General features: G+C 46.7%; 1 protein-coding gene across 1 annotated transcript in view; it reads right to left on the bottom strand.

Annotated features, from left to right (window-relative positions):
• Nucleotides 1-22,896, bottom strand: part of LOC144142155 (ornithine decarboxylase-like) — a 70,805-nt gene extending 47,909 nt beyond the window's left edge. The window contains exon 1 of the mRNA XM_077673542.1: nucleotides 22,725-22,896. Within this exon, the coding sequence (XP_077529668.1) occupies nucleotides 22,725-22,751 (27 nt within the window). The 5' untranslated portion in view covers nucleotides 22,752-22,896. The remainder of the gene's footprint in view (nucleotides 1-22,724) is intronic.
• Between the last annotated feature and the right edge of the window lie 216 nt (nucleotides 22,897-23,112).

Below are 23,112 nucleotides of genomic sequence, written 5' to 3'. Positions count from 1 at the left end.
GGACGACAAGGGAGGGAGGGACACAGCCCCGAGCAGGAGATGCTCCGCACTTAAAAACTAATGCATTTCCCCGTAGACCGGTTGGCCGCCCGAAAATCTCTAACAAGACCTCAGGACACACGCGCGTGCGTACACCGGGCTTCTATTGTGTGAAAACGGTTGCTTAAAAACCCCGATAAAGGAAAGGTTCTTGGTAGGACAACGCACGCATCGATTATGATGAAGGAGCGCAAGAGTATGCCGTTATCTCGTAAACCACGTATCGGTGTACCTTTAGACCATTCGTAAGTGCGTATACTTTGTGCGCAAAAAATCGTCGCACGGGTACTTTCGTCGTGTGCGACTTCGAAATGTCGGAAGGGGTGGGGGGGGACCAGACATTTGCTTTATATGTCAAGTAAAACTATCCTGCCTGCTATTGGAATTTTAAAAATTCACAGCATATCCACGGGGTGAATGATGATGAGTGGGCGAAGCTCCTGAGGGGAAATCATCGGTAAAACCGTGACTCTTCAGTGAAAGCTCGCCCACTACATCTGTGTCCGAACGTAACGTCTAGAAAGTCTCGCTTAAACCGCGCGTCGGCACCTTGGGGCTGAGCTCGCCTGATGCGTTTTGCAGACGCTTCACGAGCTCTCACTGCATCGGGGTCTGCCTGCCGATACGCGCGCTTTCTCACCGCTTCCCGTTCTCTGACTTTTTGGAGATCCTCTTCGCGCCGCAGCCGTGCCGCTTCGCGTACGGCAGGGTCCTCGCGCCGTTGCCGTGACGCTTGGGCCTCTCGTTACTCTTCAGTGAAAGTTCGCCCACTACATCTGTGTCCGAACGTAACGTCTAGAAAGTCTCGCTTAGACCGCGCGTCGGCACCTTGGGGCTGAGCGCGCCTGATGCGTTTTGCAGACGCCTCACGAGCTCTCACTGCATCGGGGTCTGCCTGCCGATACGCGCGCTTTCTCGCCGCTTCCCGTTCTCTGACGTTTTGGAGATGCTCTTCGCGCCGCAGCCGTGCCGCTTCGCGTACGGCAGGGTCCTCGCGCCGTTGCCGTGACGCTTGGGCCTCTCGTTCTCGAACGCTGGGATCTTGGCGGCGGCGTCGCGCAGCTTCACGGAGCGCTTCTGCCTCGCGGGCTCGCACATCTGCAGCCTTATCCATCGGGCGACTCCGAGCGCGCGCCAACAGCGAACGGATTGTATTACAACGCTCCCCGCCATCTAGTAAACAATCCAAGAACTAAACTAGAGGTAGCCACGCCATCTAGTAAACAATCCAAGCGCATCTTTCCGTCATATACAAGTACCGCCATCTAGTAAACAATCCAAGAACTAAACTAGAGGTAGCCACGCCACCTAGCAAACAATCCAAGAACTAAACTAGAGGTGGCTACATACATACGTCGAGGATGGACAGACCCACGCCTTAAGGAGCTTCGCCCCTAAAAAATAAAGATCGCATTGAATACTGAAACGTCTTGAGGGGCAACTGTCAGTGACGCATAATAAATGCTCATTTGGCGAAAAGTGACGCAGCCAGCGATGCGTAGCCAAACCCTGTCATAAAACTCTCTGGTTGAGAAAATTCTCATCAAAATTTTTAATGGCAGCATGAAGCACAAACTTTGCCACCAGATTTCAATTACGTGCGACGGCTAACATACATTGTCAAGTTAATTGAACAGAAACAAGAGAATATCTGAAAAAATATCACGAATGATTGACTAATTCCGCTTGGAGTGGGAAACGGGTATGTGACTCCCCGAATTTAATCCCTCACGCCATTCTTGCAGGTGTCGACCGGTACCGACATTGCGGGTTTGCGTGGCACGTTATTACGGTAAAAGTTGAGAGCCACGCCCTAAGATGAAGGTTAGGGTTGTAGTGGGCTTAACAACGTACCCACTCATGTGGATTGGCCAGTTACTGCAGCAGCTGTCATGAGAAGGTCGCGGCCGATCAGAAATTTTCATTTTTCTCCCCCATGAACGTACTCAGCATTTACACATACAGTTAAAATAAGGCGGATCGGTCGGCTCAAGTCGATGATCGAAAGGGTGATCCGATGAGACGATGACTGGCTCGTGGTCGACCGCACGTGGCCAACGATGAGCTACTCCAAGCAAACGCAAATTGTACAATATGTACACTTTATTTACGCTACGTATTTACAACTCTCTAGGCTCATGATCGCATGAAAGAGGTCGGGCAAGGCCCGCGTCGAGCGGAGCTCGCCCCGCGCTCCTCTCCTCTCCCTCCGTCCCCAAAAACATCCACCTCCTCGGTTGTACCACCAAAACCCCGCCCACAACAGGGATGTCACAATTTGAGAGTGAAGATGGCTCATTGATTAGCCCCCACTAGGCCACTGATTGGCCATCGCGACAAACAAAGCTAGGTGGGTTGAAATAGCCATGTGACCCACTTCTCTCACTCTCATACCCGGAGGTATTCCGCAAAAACACAAATATAACAAACATGAAAATCACCCAACTAAAAGCAAACCTAGCGCCGGTCATCGGTTGTCGGGCGGCTCGTCTTAAAGTATTGTACATACTGTGCGCGCCTATAGTCCCAGATACATGAACTCGACGATAAAGGGTCGAATCCACTGGAGGGATTAGATACCTCGACCACTCCCGCGTTTATATGTACCCGGCAAAAAATCGAAGTTAGGGGTGCGGAGGGGGTTCTCGGAAAAGGAGATATCGTATTTTCACGATTCTAACGCGCACCTTTTTTACTAAAGGCACAAAGGCTTAATATTTGAGTGCGTGTAACAATCGGGCTGAAAACAAAAATATGCTAAAAAAGTTGGCAATGCTGCGGCCAGCAGCACCGCCTTATGGAACGGACACGAAGTCCCACAAAATCCAACTCAATCAAAAAAAAAAAAAAAACAATCCGCCAACACCACGGGAGTGAATTTCGGTGCACTAATATATTTCTGAATGGCATGCCTCATACCTTAGTCACATTACACATTTTTTGTGCTGCTGCAATTAGCCTGTCACGCCCAGAATTATGAAGATCAAGGCAGTTGAAATCGCAAACAGCTTCAATGTTTTCCTCTATAACTTTATTTCCAGCAGCAGCTTGATAAGATATCTTATGAAGCACAATCATTTTTGGATTCCACAGCTGCACGCATTAAATAAAATCTCCTTCCAGGAGCGTGGTGTCATGTCTTTTTCATCTTCTCGGTGCTGCCAGTGTCAATTTTTTTTTCGAATTTTCATGCTCCAACTTACCCGCGCGTCTCAATGGGGCGTGTTAGAACCGCGCAAATACGGTATTCTGCTCCTCGCGGCCCGCCGACTCAGACCAACGAACGAGTGACCTGTCTCCGAGTCGACTGGACTCGGCACGACCCAACCCATCCAATTATACATGGGGATTAGAGTCCAAAAAACCCGTTTATTTCGACTCAGCCCGCCCTCGTAGGGTCAATGTAACGGGGCGTATATTTGCGTCCAACACCGGCAAGATTCCTTTGCTTTGTAAACCCGTAGGGCACGCAACAAAGCCTGGTCACCTACGCATTGACGCATCCCAGCCGCCGTGTCGCCAGGGCCAGACGTGGAGCGAATGGAAACTTCGCCCAGTAGCTTTGGGCTGTGTAACCCTCGTAGATAGAACTCGAGTGACCCCTTTTGACTTTTGACCCCTTGACAGACTTTCAGCTCCTGTTCGCTTCGGGCTTTCTCATGGCGGTAATTGCGGTCGTTAAGATGTCAATGGTCCTCCGCCGCCCGTCTTCCAAACGACATGATAGCCTCTTCAAATGCTTGCATCGCTTTTAAGTACTTTGAAGGGACCGACGCGTTTGTGTACGTCTTCTCTGGGCCCGCTCGTCGGGTGAACACAATAGCGCGGCGAACAAAAAAAAAAGCCTCCGTGGTCTCTCCTCACACCCCTCGCGGCCAAATCATCTCGGCCGTCGCGAAAACAAACACAATAGAGGTAAACACACTTTGTCCATTGGGTGATACCGAGGTGCCGGAAGGTAATAATTAATTAATTAATTGAGTTACGCGAACTTAACACATACCCACCGAAAGCTGTCGTGAAATGAGAAATGTAAATTCATGTTGTTCAAGTAAAGTTCTATGTAGCTCGGGTTCCGCACTTTTGAAATGTGCGCGAGAGTGTTTTTGCCAACTCCCGCCAAAAAAACCGCTACAGCTGTTGTTTCATGGAACCTTTACTAAGAACAATTGTATAAAAATTGGCGCTAAGATGACTCTACGCTTAGTACAAGTCTCATTTACTTGTTCTGATTAGTTAGTTCATAGTGAAATTGTGTCTACGGCTGTGTACGGAGAGATTATCGACACAGAAAACGGCAATATTTGTTGTTATGTCAAAACCTTCCAAAAAAAAATGATATTGCATTTGGCCTATATATATATATATATATATATATATATATATAGAAATAAGGGGGTGGCAGTCAAGAAAACCTCAGAAAGCCAAGGGGAGGATGTGGTCGGTCATTGAAACAGATATATAATTTAAAAAGAAAGAAACTAGAGAAAAAATGCCCGCCGGGTGGGATCCGAACCCGCGACCTCCAGAATACCCGTCTGGTGTGATGACCACTTCGCTACCAGCGAGGCTATTTTCCCCTCCACTTTCAGGGGTATTTATGTTAACATAGTTTTGTTTCCTGCGCTTGAGGGTGGTAGCCAGCGCCGCTCGGAATACTCGGGGTGAAGGGGACCTTCTTTTTAACCCCCGGGCCGTGACTCGAGTGTCAACGACATGTCGAGAGTGGTCGACCAGCGTTGAACCCTCTTAAGCTCCCAATGCCACAAAGACTGCCAGAACAGTGGCCCTCGCTATGCATGTAGCGAATCAGAATGGGAAATGATGGGCTCGTTGAAATAAGACAGAAATAAGTGTTGGCCGTCCAGAAAACCTCGGAAAGCAAAGGGGAGGTTGTGGTAGGTCAGTGAAAAAGATAAAGAATTAGCAAAGAAATCAAGAAAGTGGAGAAAAAATGCCCGCCGGGTGGAATCCGAACCCACGACATCCAGAATACCGACGTGGTGCGATGACTACTACGCTACCATCGAGGCTATATATATATATATATATATATATATATATATATATATATATATATATATATATGCAGGAAAATATTTCTTGGACACCGGCAAGTCGTAGCAAAAAAAGAAAGACACACGTCGAAAAAAGAAATGGTTTAACGTTTCGGCCGAGGGACCGGCCTTCGTCAGACCGGCCTTCGTCACAGTGACCTCTACTCCTCACTCAACCACTATTGCTATCAGTATGATCTCCCTTCATTTTTTTGGACGTGGTGATCCTTGGACATCACCTTAAACGGGATGTATGCTATGACGTGTCTTTCTCATTCTAAGCAAGTGTTACCACCTGTGACGAAGGCCGGTCCCTCGGCCGAAACGTTAAACCTTTTCTTTTTTCGACGTGTGTCTTTCTTTTTTTGCTATATATATATATATATATATATATATATATATATATATATATATATATAAGCTAGAAAAAAAAAGAGTATTGTAGCTTCTAGTATCCGCGACCGTAGCAAACCGGAGAGAAAGTTATAGGCGGCCATTTTGAACAGTGTTCTGATAATTCCGTATCGAATCGGCTGTACAAGTACGAGCCTTCGTGCCCCTTTGTTGATAGCGGTGTAGTTTCCGAGGCGCCTTTTAACGGAGAGTGATCGTGGCAGAGAGCCCGTCGAACCTCTTGGCAAGGCAACAAGTTGCAACTAATGATAGAAATGTCCACGTTGGCGGGGTCTTGCGAGAAGCCTGGCGTGATATCTCGGAAGGCTTGGCCGAAAAGCTTGTCGCTTGGGTGCCTATCCGGGTACGCCAAATAATTCGACGATGTCGAATACATTCAGATCGAACCGAATAGCGAATATAGAGCTATTGTATCGAATATTCGACAACACCGAATAATCGCTTATCCTTATTAGTTTATAGGAAAGTTTTAACTTGTACATAATTCCCGACCGCTCTTAAAACAACGCCACCTCGGGAGGGAATATGGATACTGGAAACGGGTGTAACTCCCTTTTTATATAAAAATTTCCAACACAAATTATAATATAAGTGGCCAATAAGCAGACTATATTATTAGGGCAAGTTAAAAATATATATGTCGTAACTATCCACTTCACGAGAATGAGTGTTGTGCCTTTGTCCAAAGTTCTGTATCACATCAGTGGCCTGTATTGAATCGAATCGTCGGTCAGTTTTGTTCACAGAGTGGAATGGCTGGCGATTTTCATTTGACTGTGTATTGAGGGCAGTCCGACGGTACTCTAAACACTCCACTAAAGTGACGTCAACGGGCATATCGATAAAAAATGCTGCTTATGTAACTACTTCGCCCTCCAATGTTGTAATCTAATTTAAACGAGCCTAAAAAATTAAAAAAACAATCAAATAATTATTTCAAATTGTGAAAGATAACCTTTACTATAAAAATTATAAATATAACTTTAGATGTAAAGTAATTGCTGGACCCTAACCACCGCCTTTAACATTGCAACGCCATTTAATTCCGCAGCTCACACGGAGCCCCTACACCACTACATTTTCTTTATTTATTGCAGAAAAGGCTAGCACGAAAAGCTTTAAAATCTCACCCCAACTACAATGCACTCTAACTACAGTACATTCCCCGACATAATTCAGAGAACAGGCAGGCACGTGCACGCCTGCAGAAGAGGCAACCAGTCCGGAGGCTGCGATTGTGCTGCGTAGACCCTATAGACAAGCCCAAATTGTTGGCGAAAAATTGACTTAGTTCCCCGAGGTTCCTCCGCATTGCGGTCAATCATGCGACCCTTACATAGGCTAAACAATCCCATGAGCACAGAAAGGCCGCAGGCAGGTAACAGTTCTTCACTACTGGCAAGAATCGTATACCGTAGGGGGTGATGTCAACGTCCTTTGCTCTGGCCTGCGCAAGCCCTGTCTTAAAAATTGGAACGACCGCGGACGGAACTATAGTCATGGCTGTGGGGCTTAGCTGGAATGCTGTTGCGCGGCACTTTGGTGTGTTTTTATTTTCATGCAACATGCACACACCGACGCATCCTTCGCAAGTACTCGCTAATGTGGATTGGACAGTAACGAGGAAAGCATCAATGAAAAGCTCATATATTCGTATTAGCAGTGTCGTCAACATAATTACACAAACTGCATACCGACACACAAGCAACGTGAATGCGATAGACAAGCCGCAAGGGCGAATTGTTTGACATTAGGGCACCGATAAACATAATTGATCTTGAGTTCGGCCATCCTATTTCAATAATTGAAATGGTCTTCTGTTCACTCATTGTTGAGAAACGCTCTTGCGTGGATCTCGTTTGAAAAATCAACCTTTAGCACAAAACTCTTGTTATTTGTTCAACCTGCAGGCTATCCTAAAAGTCTGCTATTCCATCATAGTTTCCGCACAGCGAAGCTCAGCTGACGTACGTATGAGTGGTAATTTAGGCTGTTAAAGTCACATCTGAAACAGACACCTGCCTCGCGTGGTCCAACAGAATACGTTGAATTCCGACCTCAGCTTTGGACTACGGATGACGGAAAATGTTTGTTGCGAATGTACAGGCATGAAAACGCTTCAGAAGGCAAGCCTGTTACAAGTTATTTTGCTCATGCAACTAAGCGCCATACGCAGCTAAAAGCTGTAAAGGCTTTGTTCACTTTGAAATATGGAATGGCGGTGTCTCAAATTTGACGTTTTAAAACATCAACCAGCATTTCCGCTTACAGTGTTTTGTTAGCAAATCACAAAGACCATTCTGCGCGCCGCACGCCTCAGGTAAACATGAAATAGCGTTTCGCCCTGAACGTTTTGCCTTGAACTACAAAAAATTAAGGAATTTTAATTTTAGAACATTCTCGGGCACTTTTATGCACAATATTCGGTCACGTTTTTGCTCTTCTTATTACAAAGGACACCGTTAAATGTCAACGCAACAACACGACATCAACATTTTACCTGAGATAAGCAGATATAATGACCTGTTCTGTAAAGAGCAGCAGCGGCTTTCTTTTCGGCAAGCTGACTAGGGTGAAGGCTGCTGCATGTAATCCGTCGAACAAATATTTGAAATTTTGTGCGCGCACTGACCAGATAAAAGCTTTGCGTGGCATATGTGTGGCATAATTGTAGAATCTACAGTAGACACCGGTTGAGACGACCTAGGTTAGGACGAACTTCATGCTCAAGATAAACAAAACTTTCACTCTTTTCTAACGCTAGCGATGCAAAAAACCTCCTCGAATTTGATGGTCCCGTCGAGTTCGTCTGGGGGAAGGCCGGAATTCATCGGCATTTATTTCTGGTTGCAACCAAATTTATGTCCCCACGCGTCTAGAGACTATTTTGAATGATGACCGTCGACAAATGAGTGACTATGATATTCCTCAGCATCATCATCGGCCTGCTCAGGTCCACTGCAGGACGAAGGCCTCTGCCATTGACCTCCAACCGCTCCTATCCTGTGCTAATCGAGTCCACTCTTTACCCCCGAAATTCCGCATTTCATCCCTCCATCATGTTGTCGGCCTTCCCCTCCTTATAGACCCATCTCTTGGTATCCACTCTGTTACCCTAATTGTCCACCGGTTGTCGGGTCGTCTCATACATGGCCAGCCCAAGTTCATTTCTTTTTCTTTATTTGAACTATGCAATCGTCAACTCTAGTTTGTTCTCTGATCCATGTAACTTGTTTCTTGTCCCTGAGTGTTATTCTTCACATTATTCGTTCCATGGCTCGTTGAGCCGACCTGAGTTTGCATTCTAGTTGTTTAGTAATGCGCCAAGTTTCAGCTCCCTATGTCATTACCGGGAGTATGCACTGGCTGTAGATTTTTCTTTTGAGTGACAGAGGCAGCTTACTTTTCATTATTTGGGAGTGCTTGCCGAGTACTCCCCAGCTCATACCTATTCTGCGCCGGATTTCTCCCCCATGGTTGGGGTTGGGGTACCATCTTTTAAGTGCGAATGCACTTTATAAGCGACCCCAAACCATCCACCGCCGGCGGCGGCGGCGTCCGCAGTGCTCCTCTATATTTAAAAAAGAAACAGCATCCGGCGCCAGGTTTCGATCCGAGGACTTTGCGGGCCGCAGCCCGACGCTCTACCGAATAAGCTACGGACGCGACGCTGATATCGGTGTCAGTAACGCGCCTTATATCTTTAACGCATTCAAACTACGTCGTCAGCGGCGTGCGTTGGCGACTCAGCGGCGTTATAGCGGCTTGATAACTGCGTGGTGTACACGTGATACTACAAACCCGATGGAAGAGATGGAAGAGAAGGCGGCGAGGCGGTGGGCTGCGGGGGCCGAGCGCAAGCGCCGCAAGCGGGCCGACAACCGTGCATTCGCACTTTCACATTCTCCCCCTCGGGGAAATGCGGGGGAATTTTTTGAGGTAGTTATATTGTGTTACTTTCTCTAGCGTTTCGTTTCCTAGGCTGAAAAAGACGTTCTTGGCATGCTTATTCCTCATTAATTACTTTAGATTTATTTATATTTATTTTGAGCCGTGCTTTCTGATTGTAGTTTCTGAAGCATTATTTGCATGTGCTCTGAAGTCTCACTCAGCAAGACTATGTTGTCCGCAAACCTCACATGGCTCAACTATTCCCCCCCCGTTTATTCTTAAAACAATGTTTTCACAGTCGAGCTTTCTAAATACCCCATCCAGACACCCCATCCAGACACAAATACCCCATGCTGTGAATAGTTTTGGAGAGATGGTACCTCCCTGTTTTACTTCCTTACGGATTGGAAATTTATCGATTTGCTTGTGGAGGGCTATCCTGCTCGTGCATCTCCTATATATGTCTTCTAAAAGTCTTATGTAGGTTTCCTCTATTCCCTGGTCTTTTTGTGCTTCTAAACCGGCATCGGTGAGTATGGAATCAGAAGCTTTCTAGTAATCTATAAATTCCACGTGAAGGGGTTTAGTGCACCCGGCGGATTTTTCTATCACTCGGTTGACGACATGGATGCGATCCATGGTTGAGTACCCTTTCCTAAACCCGGCCTGCTCTCTGGGTTGACGTGAATCCAGGGTGTCACCTATGCGGCTAACTATTATTTTGGTAAACAGCTTGTAAACAACGGAGAGTAGGCTGATAGGTCTGCAATTATTGAGGCCCTTTGGATCTCCCTTCTTATGTATCAGAACAATGTTGGCATTTTCCAGGGTATGGGCACTTTTTTGCATCTTCAAGCATTCCGACAATAGTACAGTGAGTTTTTCCAGAACAATATCTCCTCTCTCCGTCAAGAAATATACGATTATGCCGTCGTCACCGCAAGCTTTTCCTCTTTTCATCACCTTGACACCCTTTCTTACCTCCTCTTTAGATACTAGTGGCACATCGCAAGGTAAGCATGTACTCAGCAGTATCCCCTGGTATAACATCGCTGGCATACAGTCTGGTGTAGAATCATTCTGCTGTGTTTATTATCTCGTCCAAGTTGTGCGTTATGGCACCCTGCTCTATGTGAGTGCGTGCAACCTGTGTTTGCTGATGGCTAGCTTTCTCTTAGTTGCTTTCAAGCTTCCCCTTATTTCCAGCATTTCCCCGACCACTGGTATGTTACACATACGCACGAATGTATTTCGTTTTCTTTCTTTTAATCAGCTTCGACAAATCGGTCAATTCAATCCGATCTGCCCTACTTGAAACTTTCATGTTCTTACGTTTGGAAATTAGTTCCTTCGTGTTTTTAATTAGTTTTCCTGTTTGCTCTCTACATGCTGCTTCTCCCGCAGCTGCTGCTGAGTCACTGATTGCCGATATTAGTTTGTCATTTAGCCTGTCTACTCTGACTTCCTCCTGCTCTTTTAAAAGCGAGAATTTTTTAAAGAGTTATATTAAATTTCTGCGATCTAGCTCTGACTGATTTCATGCGGGGTTTCTTAGTTTGCAAGAGTTTATTCTTTTTCTTCACGGATTCAGCCTTATCTTTCATATAACCATTCTGTGATTGCTACTCCGAATCTTACTTAGCGCCTCCACGTCTTGGACGATACCCGGGTTGTCACTTAGAAAGAAATCAATTTCGTTTTTGGTTGTACCACCGGGACTTTTCCAAGCCCATTTCCTATTATTTCGTTTGTACAAGAATGGGTTCATTAACCTCAGTTTATTTCACTCGGCAAATCCAACCAGTGTATCTTCTCGACGGTGGCGGTAGTATATCACAAAGTTTCCCACTGACCTTTCTCCCGTTTCCTTCTTACCGACCTTTGAGTTAGTCTCCAATTACGATCGTGAACTGCGTTGTTGCCTTCTTTATTGCTGATTCGACATCCTCGTAGAAGCTATATACGGCTTCATCATCATAGCTGGGTGTTGCCGCATAGGCCTGCACTATCTTTAACCTGTGTCGCTGGGTTTGCATGATCACGATAGCCGCGACTTTCTCGCTAATGCTGAAAAACTCTTCCACTTCTCCTTCTACTCCTCTGGTGATTAAAAATTTCACCCCGTGTTTTTTCTTCTCTTAGGGTTCTCAGTAGCACAGAATATGCCCGCTAGTGAGCTCCATGGAGCCTTCTGCTGTCCTTGTAAGTCCGCTTAACCCTATGATATCCCGCTTAACGTCCGGGAGCTCCTGTAGTAGTACAGCTAAGAATCCCTCGCTAGACATAGTGCGTGCGTTGAATGTTGCCAGGGTCAAGTTCCAATGGCGCCTGTCCGGACCCGTAGTATAATATTAACGGGCGTTTATTAATGCTACGACCAACAGAAGAAGACCCCAGGCCCTGCGTCGTTCTGACAGGTTTTCTTCGGCAGCCGCTCTCTTCCGGTGTCCGAAAAAGACTCCCCAATTCTCCTTTTCTTCTGTTGAGGGCTCGAGTCTCTCACCGCCCTACAGCAGCGCGGTTCCGACAAACTGTCCTTGGCCCAGCTTGATTAAGCCTCGACCTTCTGTCCCTTAAATCGGCTTCGCACACACATGACCCTTTTTTACGGCCCGACGTCCAACGAGCTGTGAAAGCAATCACGGCTCTTCGGCCTTGTTTCCCCACCAAATGCAAGGCGACACCGACACGGAGAATGAACGTTCGGCACGCGGCCCAGGGCCCTCACGCAACAGAGTCCTCCCCTCAGTAAAGTAACGCGCCGAGGCTGCGTCCTCCGATGCAGGGTCGAAAATAGAACGCTCAGGTGCTGTCCTCCACGAACACTCTCGTGCTCACACCGCACTCAAACGCGCACAAAAACAACGCATGCCTACAGTGCCCCTTGCGACAGCGCTGCCAGAATATTCACAGAAACCCTTTTTGCCTATCCTTTTGGTATTCAGCTCCCGGCAGGATAAGGTAGCATGAAGCGTGAACACAAAGTAAAACTCACAGCTTAAAAACGCACCTCAGCTGCAGTAAACAAGCACATGTAAAACGGCTTTCACTTAGTTAGAAACCTGTACTCACCACATTACAATGCTTGTTTTTGGCGCCCTACTTTTAATTAACTTTAATTTAATGTAGTTAAAGTTATACTCTTGAAAATTAAAGCTCCATCTCAGATGTCTACCAGTATTATCAGACTTTTCCTTCAGCCACGAAAGGGGACAATGGTCTGTCTGTAAGTTGAATGTTTTCCCCTGACTATAACAAGCTAGCTTTTTTGGATGCCCCAGACGGTACACATGCACTCCTTCTCGAATGTGGTGTACACTCGGTCTCAATGGCGTGAGTTTTCGACTGAGGTACAGCACGGGCTGTTCGTCAATTATTTGCTCAATTCGTGACAGAACGACACCTACCCCATGGTAAATAGTGATAAACTTGATCATTTGTTATCGCGTTTAGCCTCCTGTAGTCGGCGCCAGGGCGGGGCGCTTTCCCGTGCGTTTCGACACGACATCAAAGGAGAGCAATATTCGCTGTAACCTTGCCTTATCACGCAAATTCTGATTAACATCCTGTTGATCTCCGCTTTCATTATCTCCGACTGCTTCGGAGACTCCCTAGCGGCTTTTGATTTGAAATGCACTTCGGAGGTGAGCTCAATGTCATGCTTGACCAAATGTGTTTTCCCTGGCTGTGCCGCAAATCATTCGAGGTATTCCCGCATAGCAACTTCTAGATATAGCACCTGTTCATCTTCTAAGTCATTTTTGTCAACTGTGCCACGCACACTTTCATTTACAGGCGGATTCCCTTTGCGCCCGCAACTGGGAACCTCGACCGAGACTTCCCTTAAGGTGTTGAAAGCAATGCTGACGATTTCCGTTCTTTCAAAATATGGATTCATCAATTGTACATGGTAGACTGTTTCTTCACGCCTCCTTTCTGGTAGTCTCACAGAATAGTTCACGTTGGATAAATTCCGCTGGTCAGCCCCAGTAAACCTCGAGACGATTCTGCCTATTCGGACGCAAGATCATCACTTTGTCCTTCTTTGCGAACAACCTGCTCTTCGGATTTCGGTCACAATAGAACTTCGATCCTTTGTTGGCAGCTTGCAAGTGTTTTCTCAACAATTTACGGGTCTGTCTTATTTTCTGCAGGAGTTCTACTACATCGCCAACAAGAGTCCGATCAGCGCTTTGATCCCCTTGTAAAGTTCTGTAATACGTCTCAGGGGGACCTGAAGATTTTGTCCGTTCCCTAACTCGTCAGGGGCGCATCCTGTTCCCTCATGCGGCACCGTTCCCAAAGCAAACAATGTGCCCTGAAGGCGGCGGTCCCAGTCCCCTTCCATTTTATAACACAACGCCTTCAACATTTTTTTCAGCACAGCCTTTCGTCGTTCCAAGCTGTTGCTCTGAGGGTGATAAGCCCATCAGCAGAACATCCTGATTCCACATTATGCGATAAAAGTGGTAGCACCCTCGTGAAAGTCATGTCTTGCTCTGAATGTATTTTCCCAAAAAATCCCAACTCGGACAATATTCTAAGGAAAGCCTCTACCACTTCGATAAATAGGTTATGGCCCCCGGCAACTTGGTTGCGTGGCACAGTAGCGTCAGCAGGTAACTGTGCCCCGAAATATTCTTGGGAGTGGCCCCAGAACAGCCACGACTGCTTGGCAGAATGCTCGGAAATGATACGAGCGCTCACCATCAGGGCCTTCAACCTATCAGTCGACATGGCCACCCTTCGGCAGGCGTGGCATGTTGACACAAACTCCTGAACGGCTTAGAAACAACCTGGCCAAGGAAATGACTATGGTAACCTGTATTTTCTGTTGTTTACGCCCAAATAGCTTGCCCACCTATGATTGTGACGCAGCGCGAGTGAACCCATTCGGTATCTTCCCGCTCCACTATTTCATCGCATTCTGTGCTGCGCTGTCTTCGTACTTGCGTTATAGAAGTCCATGTCTTTCTTACAAGGTGACATTCTTAGATGGTACACGTAGCTTTGAGTTGATTTCCAGAACCTGCAGGGTCGGATCACTCTACTGCCTCGCTGTAAAAGATTCCCGGTCAATAATCAGCAAGTTTTTGCAGTCGTGCACAGCCGGTGCTGCCACCCTCACTGATCATATGTGATGTTCCACGTTCTGAATCCTGTACAGCCCTTGAGTCACCTCGTAAATTTCTGATATCTCAGGAATAGAAACACTAGCTCCTGCTAGCGCAGCCATCTCGTACAAACTCTCCGATTCGTCTACGTACACCCCACTTGGCTTACAGCTTTAACGTTGCTCATTTGCAAGTTTCCGCGCCTTAGATCGTGTCAGTGGCGTTACTCGAGCGTTTGTGAAGGCGCCTGAACTTTCACTCAGCAACGCCTCTCAGCTGTTCGAGAACACGTAAGGATAAGCTTTCCGGCCATCGGTTTGAAACTGCGGCAATAGTCTCCAGGACCCCGAATGGTCCTTCGAATTGAACCTCTGTTCTAGTCAAGCATACTGAATCCTCGCTGATTGCCGGTCTTACTCGTGCGCACCCTGACACGTAGTCTTCCGCTCTCAAGAACCTTGCCTGGACCACAGCCAGTGCAGCTGCATAATCCCTATGCAAACTTCATTTCTTGCCATTTACCGCGACATCCTTTGGGTACGATTTAACCACGTCGTGGTTGTCTAGATGGCTTCTCACACAGGCAAAAGCCGGGCTCTCATCCTAGACGAAACCTCCTGGAGCGGCTAACGTATGAGGCCAGACGGGAGCAGGATGATTCGTGAGAGAGAAAGAGAATAAACTTTATTTAATGAGAGGAGTCAAGCGGGCGGTTTCCTCAGTTCAAGACCCCGTTGTAGCGTCCAGCCACCTCAGCCCGGTGGATCAGCCGAAGCTGCTCTTCGAGGCTAGAGCTGGGCAGCACTTCCTCCCACTGCTCTACCGAAAGATTAGATATCCGGGAAAGTGAGGGGTTAAGCTGGCACTCCCACACTATGTGATACAGGGTGCAGGGCGCGTTGCAGAATTGGCACTGTGAGTAGTATGTTGTTGGCCAAAATAAGTGGAGTTCGGTCGGGTGGGGGAACGTGTTGGTTTGGAGGAGACACCAGGAGCGCTCCTTTGCCTTGTTGAGGGAGGGGTGGCCAGCGGGTAGCATAAGCCAACATAAGCCACCTGTAGAATTGGGTCACCTCCTGGTATGAATTTACGGGGATCGCTGTCTCTAGCCAACTTTCTCGCGGCGCTCGGCTCGTTAGACCGCGAGCAGTCTCAAGAGCAAAGACATTATCCCAGAGGGAAGCGTGAGCTTGTGTCCAGACAATCGACACCCTTTTCTTCGGAGGGTTCTGGCCGAGGATCTTCATGGCGATGCACGAGATGCGGCCTTGGAGGTAGCTCCTACACGCTGACTGTGAATCCGTGATTATCACTTCCGCTGGGGTTTGCGTTATTGCCAGCGCAATAGCTACCTCTTCGGCCTGTAGCATCGAGACTTTGTTGAGAGTGACGCTCGTGGCGTGGCTATCCTTTTTCGTCACAGTCGCTACCATGGCTCCTCGTCTTGCATAATCTGCGGCGTCCGTATAATAAACCATATCGTTTGAGCCGTAGTTTTTCTCCAGGGCTCTAACTCGCGCCTCTCTCCGACCCTCGTGGAACTGCGGGTGCATGTTTCTGGGCAACGGGGCCACTCTAATGTTTCGGCGTAGGTCGCGAGGGGTGTCTACTGTGGTTTCAAGAGGGCGATCAGGGATGTTTATGCCCAGTCTTAGCAGAAGGGCCCTGCCTGCATCCGTTCCTTCTAGCCGGTAGCGCTGACTGAGCAAGTGGCCCTCAATCAGCTCGTCCACAGTATTGTGCACCCCAAGCTTGAGCAGGCGATCCATGGAGGTGTAGGGGGGCAGACCCAGGGCTTGTTTATACGCCTTTCGCAAGAGCGTATCTAACTTGTTCTTCTCTGCCTTGTTTAGTAGTGCATAGGGCGTCACATAGCAGATTGTCGACACGACGAACGCTTGGTCAAGGCGAAGCGTATCCGCCTCCTTCATGCCTCTTCCCTTGGTCGTGATCCGACGGAGCATGTGGGCAATCTGACAAGTCGTGTGTTCCAATTTCCTTATCATCGTGGTGTTCGCGCAATCTGCTTGAATTATCATACCTAGAATCTTCACTTGCGGAGACGGGGTGATGGTAGCACCGTCCAGCGTGATCTCCATCGAAGGAACATCTGTTTGCCTACCGCCCTTTCGGCGCACTAGAAGCAGCTCAGATTTTTCTGGGGCGCACGAGAGTCCACAGTTCTTAGCATACTCGTTCACAGTATCAGCCGGCATTTGGAGATGGTCCTGAATCTCCCCAACCGAGCCCATACCGGTCCACACCGTGATATCGTCGGCGTAAAGACCGTGGTGGAAGCCCGGAATCGACACCAGTTGTTTAGGCAGGCCGATGAGGGCAATGTTGAATAGGATGGGGGACAAGACCGCTCCTTGTGGCGTGCCGCGTCCGCCGGTGCGAGTCGGTTGTGTCTGAATGTCTCCAATCTTGAGGGTGGCTTGGCGCCCGGAGAGAAAGTCTCTGACGTAGGTGTATGTGCGACTGCCACACCCGAGCTCGTTCAGATTAGTGAGTATGGCTTCATGGCTGACGTTGTCAAAGGCCCCTTTTAAATCTAGAGCCAGGATGCCCTTAGGTGTGTGGGTGTTGGCCCGTTCTATGATGTCCTCCTTCAGTTGCAGCAACACATCTTGCGTCGACAGGTGCTGTCGGAACCCGTACATGGTCGGTGGGAACTGCTTTGTGTCTTCGAAGAAGTTCTGCAGGTGGTTGTGCACGACGTGTTCGGGCCGCTTTCCGATACACGACGTGATGGATATTGGCCGTAGGTTTTCGATGCCGAGATGTTTGGTTGGTTTAGGTATTAGGCGCACCTCAGCGGATTTCCATTCAAGTGGAATGGCTCCTCTTTCCGAGCACTGATTGTAGTAGCCTGTGAGGGATGCTATAGAGGGTTCGTCGAGGTTGCCCAATGCTTTGTTTGTGTGATTTGGTCCTGACCTGGCGCGGTATTTTGGTGGATCTTCTGAAGCGCAGCTTTCACCTCAGCCAACCCGCAATTGGATGATTAGCGATTCCTGTCAAGTCAGGTGAGAGGCAGGACTGAGATCCCTCCAATTCAAAAAAAATTAAGCCCCACGTTTCACGCCGGGAGATGTAAGATTACAGCGGAATCTCTTCACGCTAACTATGTAGTTAAACAAGACGTTCTGTACACGAAAGCTGCAAGGTATGTAAGCAGAGTGGCATACGTATCAGTAGCGGTCACGGAAGATGGTTCTCCGGTGACGTACTGCAAAATCGGTGGGGTGGCGGTAGCAGGAGCTGAAAGATGGCCATAGAGCTTGTTGCTGGCCAGAAGGGGGTGAAGGAAGTTATGAGTATTTATTACATCCGTATTATAAATCCCCCTCGAATGGAGCCCCAAGTCGAAAAGGTCCTTGAAAGTGATTTTCGCATGCGAAAGCATTGTGGTATTCCCTACTCAGCCGAGGCGAGGGAACACATGGAGTGGACAACAGACTCAGACTGCGGCGATAAAACTGCGCTGAGAAATTACAAATCGCGAATAGTGACAGAAATTACCGTCGATATATTATGAAGGGCAGGATGATCCATTCAAAAAGTGGAATAGCTGATTGCGTGTGTAACCTGAACGTGAATTTTTGTTTTACTGTTCAAACAAAAACAAATTCGACAAGGGCTGTTAAGAAGGGCTTGCGTACGGGCTCAGATTTCAGAGTTCAGATTTCAGATTACAAGAGTTCAGATTTCATTTTTTATTCTTTTTGTAACAATAAATTCGCTGGGGCAGGAACAAACCGCCGCTGTGAATAAGCTTCAATAAATTATTGACATTTTTCTGAGAACAGGAGCACAAAATATTTCGAAAACATATGGTAGAAAGTATGGATGCACCTGCGGCTTTACGTCCCTTTAGGGCTTTACGCCCAAATTTCATTTTTTCGAATTTCGAATTTTCTTATGCCTTTTTTGTAAAGAAAATGCCCTGGGGCACAAAGAAACTGCTGCTGTGAATAAGCTCCAAAAATTACGCGTATTTCGCGGAGAACAGCAGCACACGTATGTAGTGCACCACGGCTTCACGACCGTTGGGAGCACCCGCGAGCCCAGCGGACAACCGCTTGAAATGCGTGCGCTTGGCAAACGGCGATTGAGCTCTGAAGGGCTTCCTCAAAGCCATGACCAGCGTGTGACATAGTGTATGGGTACATAGTGTTATGTGCAATAAGCTTAAAAAATTACAGCGGAAAGGATGCCCATACCAACTCAGTATTTTCCGGAAAGCATTTATTGTAATAATTCTTCCAACCTTCTCAGCCCATACAATGAATAGCGTAAGTGTTGCAGATATCAGCAAGGATGGCGTCCTTCCATTAGTGTTTTAGGAATTTCTGCTCCAGAAATCACTGAATGCAGCGTTCTTTTTGAACATGGATTGGGAATAAGAGGAAAAATCTACGACGTACGGGTACTTGTCAAAAATGTTATTGTGGTGACGTGGCTGATGCAGCTTTATGATGATGAACACGGTTTCTGCTTTCCATTATACGTCGCAGCCTGAACAAGTATAGCTTTCTTTGTGCGGGCGGAAAAATCATTCCCTACCATGCAATTCCCAGAAATAAGTTGCACTCCCCGATATTGGTTCCGGAATTACAGTGCCAGTTCTCAGAATTTATGAAGGCTAAGTTGCCGTAACCTATCAACCAATGAGGCCGATTTGGTGCATTTGATGATTACGTGCTCCCAACTGCAGAAACACAATTAACTAAAAAAAATTAGGACGCTCCCGTTGGTATACGTAGGGGCTAGGAAATGACTATAGAAAATCCGTTGCAAGGTGACAAATGATTCTCCTATTGAGCAACGAGACTTCTGCCATATAATTTTTGTTGCCTTTTGAATGATGCCATCACACTTTCAATATAAATTAGGAAATAACATTGCAGTCAATAGGCGAACACAGGGCTCATTAATGATCAAACTAATATCTTTTTCATAAAACGCAATATTACGAAATGCTGCCCGTGATTTTTAAAAATATTTTGGATAGGCTCCCGCTGCACAGAAGTAGCTGCACCCAGTATAATATTTTTTGCTTTACCTATCAAGCGCGTAAGCAGTATAAGCACACCTCGCCGAAATTCCCAGATGTAGTAAAAAAATATTCGCCCGAGGTTAAACCGCCCAACCCCCGTGAATCGCCCTGAGTTTAACCCTTTGGTTCCTGTTATCGTCATTTGTCGACACAACACAAAATATCTTCTACCGCCTTCAGAACAAGACAAAACTGATAGTTTTCTGGGCAATGGTTTTGCAAGAATGCCTATTGCGATGCACATCACTATTGTTGTGCTTTCGCAGAGCTGGACCACATTAAAAGGAAGGTCCAATAACATGGGTTATGGTAGTAAAATTTGCTGTCGGGCTAGGTGGTTCATGATTCCAAAAAAAAATTTGCGCAGACCATTCGACAGAAGACACAGAAATACCACATAAGAGCATCGCTAGTCCCGCGTGGTCTTTCTGTCTCTTCTAACCAATTCTTTGTGCTCAACTCTTTCTCGAACAAGGTATGGCGACGGGCGGGTAAGGAAACTGAAATCCCTGTTTGTCAAAATGTCTATAAATCGGTTACTGCTGCTTCCTCTGCCAGCTTTACATTTTTTGTGGTCTCACGGTATTGTAGTTTTTAAACCACAAAAAATCTCCTTAAAAAACCTGCAAGCAAAGTTTTGAATTGCTATTGACTTAATGACTGTCACGCCTGTAAATTCTTAAATACTTGCTCTATCAGCGTAATCGTTCATTTCTGTGCTTCTGAGGTCCGAAAGTGTGCGAAAGTATTCAGAAAACACCTTCCGCTTGAAATAAAAGTTCCAGGGCTGAAAGGGGTCAGCATCAGCCCTTCATCAGATTTATATCAGCTGGAGAGACGACATGGGTAGGCGTCACGCTTGGTCCCCACGTCACACTTTCAGGTCAAACGTCGCCAAGCCCTAATTGGAAAAGTACTCATGGTACTCAGTGTGCGTCACTGTACGGATACGGGTTGACGTCGTCTGACTTCACAGCGAAACGTCAGAACTGAGCTTCGGTGCAAACCGGACAGTTGATGCTGTTGGGTCTATGCCATATAGCGAGAGATTAAACGTACCGCAAAGATGTGTTGGACTTCCTTTGATAAAGGGAATTGTATCATACCGCAGCACGCGTTGCTGTACACGCTACAGGGCGTGACTTATGCTCGGGACATGTACCAGACAATTAGTGGATCAGGAATGAATTTCTTCCTTTAAGAAATCGCCGCAAAAGGGCTTCATCACAACGAGTCAGAATGACAAATCAGCGTGGCAAAATGGGCGAATTTGGCGAATTACGAGCGTCGGCTTCACGGTTAGGCTTTGCATTAGGCCTCACGTCAGACCTCGCAAGGTTAGGCATCACAAGGTTAGGCTTCACGTTACGAGTTCCAGCATGCGATTAGAATAAAAAACATCCGCGAAAGGAGTGCATGGGCGTAGTTTCAAGAAGCAAGTCAGATATCACGTCTCAGCCACTAGACATCGTCGACAGTATGTATAAGTTATCCAACCCCTACTTTCAGGAGTTTCTATTGTTACACCGAGAAAAGGAAAAGTAAAATCGTAAGCAAAATCGTTAGAGGTTTTGTAGAGATAGGGTTAGGCCTCAGATGCCATGTAATGGTCTTTAAGAAATGAGCGACAGCAACTGCCCAGACGTTTATGGATTTTCATCATCAAACCTTATGTCCAAATGCCTAAAGGTTAACATGTCTGTCTATGGGCAAATTACGAACAATCCCTCTTACAACTTTTCTTCACAGTATACTGTACGGTTGGGGCGTGGCCCGAGGGTTTTTAAAAGCACCGCACGTAATCCCCAGATATGCTGTGGCAAAACAGTTTTGAAAATTTGGTTAGGCCCCCCCCCTTTTGTTCTAGGTAATGGTGTTTTACTTTTGGTTGATGTATGCTTTACGCAAGAAAACATTAACCACACGTGCGTAAATTATACAACAGCGTCATCGTTTGTTTCAGAGTGAAACAGAGCGAAGCATTTTCCAAGATGATTGTATATTATCATTTAAAAATGGAGGAAAACTCTTTTGTTACTTTAAATATTTTTACTGACAGAGTAAGACCACAAACACAATTGGCCTAGAATCGAGGACTTCTGGCTTAACCTCTCGCAACCCAGACTGCTTGACTGTAGGGAAGCAGCGTCCTTTACGTTTACATTCCGCGAATGAAACCTGTATGAGGCTAGCGGTATGCCAGCCTGCTCAAAAAATGCGGAGATCTGTGCTTAGAAACCGGCGCAGAAAAGCCGTAAGTATTTTTTTTTTTTGCTCTTCTTAGCAATTATTAGACTGCATTTTCTGCAAGCAGTCGGTTTTCTGTTTCTTGAGTGTGACTTCCGAAATTTTCCGCACTCATTCGTTCCCACAGTCAGGAACAAAAGTTCCTAAAAAAATAGATTTTTTTTTCAGCCTCCTTCATGGCAACCACATTTATGACCGAATTTTCCCATCACGCTTTTTAATGTGTCAGTACCTTCTTTTAGAAATTGTACACAAGGATAACGCTAGATCACACAAGCCTGAACAGCTTCAGCTTCACTGTTGGCTCCGAAATGTTTTTTTTTATTTTGGAAGATAAAAAAAGGAGCCTGGAATGCGGGGTGCTCTGAAAAAAGCGTGTTCCGGAAACAAATCTCTTTGTTTCCGGAATATGTGTTCGCATTCTGAGCAATACAAGCGACAAATGAAACCCTTTACTGCCTCTCTTCACCCTTAGGTTCCTTTGGCGATTGGTATGCACTAGGGCCAAAATGCCACGCATACTACAAATGTTAGTTACGTGTTGCGCCTGCATTGCTTGCTCGTATATTCCAGGCACTCATCCTGCAGAACTGCAGCTTCCTTCATTTTGACACAATTCTCAAACATAAAATTTTCAATATTAGTAAATCCATTGACTTCCTCGTTCATCTCTAATTACCGAATCAGTCCATAATCAGATCTTACGAGATGCATTCTTGCGAGACGCATCTTGCGAGGCCCAGCCGTTGCTGCCGGTGTACCGGAGGGCCCCATATTTAAGAGAGTACCTTAAGTTCACAGGTGTTTAGTGACATCTTTTCAGGTATTTCGAAAATTCCAGTGGTAGTTTTACTTTATCTTAAGAAACCTTAATCAGTAAGAAATTGAAGGGACACTTACCGAAATGTTCTTATACTCCTGTGGCATCACTACATGCGGTGAAAGTCAAACGTAAAAAGTTCAGTGTGTCTCAGGCCAACAATGGTGGGCAGTTTTAAGCCGTACAGGAAGGCTCTCGAAGTACGGAGGTGTTCGCTCTTCGTGTACTGCAGTACGTCTGCATTAATACAGTCTGTCTGTCTGCGTTCAGCCAGCGCCCTCCAGCAACAGAACACCTGTCACCTTTAAGCTCTGTTTGCGTGTTTTGCGTATGTTTTTGGCCGGTCGAGACAGTTCGCGACCGCTTACACGCCTGTAATGCGAACCGGCCTCAATGTCCCCTATGACAGGTTGTGCGGGGAGCGCCAGATTTTTTCGTTTAAACTAAAAGTCACGTGAACGAATGCCA

Source organism: Haemaphysalis longicornis, unplaced genomic scaffold (assembly GCF_048455015.1).
Source record: "Haemaphysalis longicornis isolate Haplotype H1 unplaced genomic scaffold, Haemaphysalis longicornis Haplotype H1 scaffold_6, whole genome shotgun sequence".
Classification (NCBI taxonomy): Eukaryota; Metazoa; Arthropoda; class Arachnida; order Ixodida; family Ixodidae; genus Haemaphysalis; species Haemaphysalis longicornis.
This window is presented reverse-complemented; position numbering and strand designations above follow the sequence as displayed.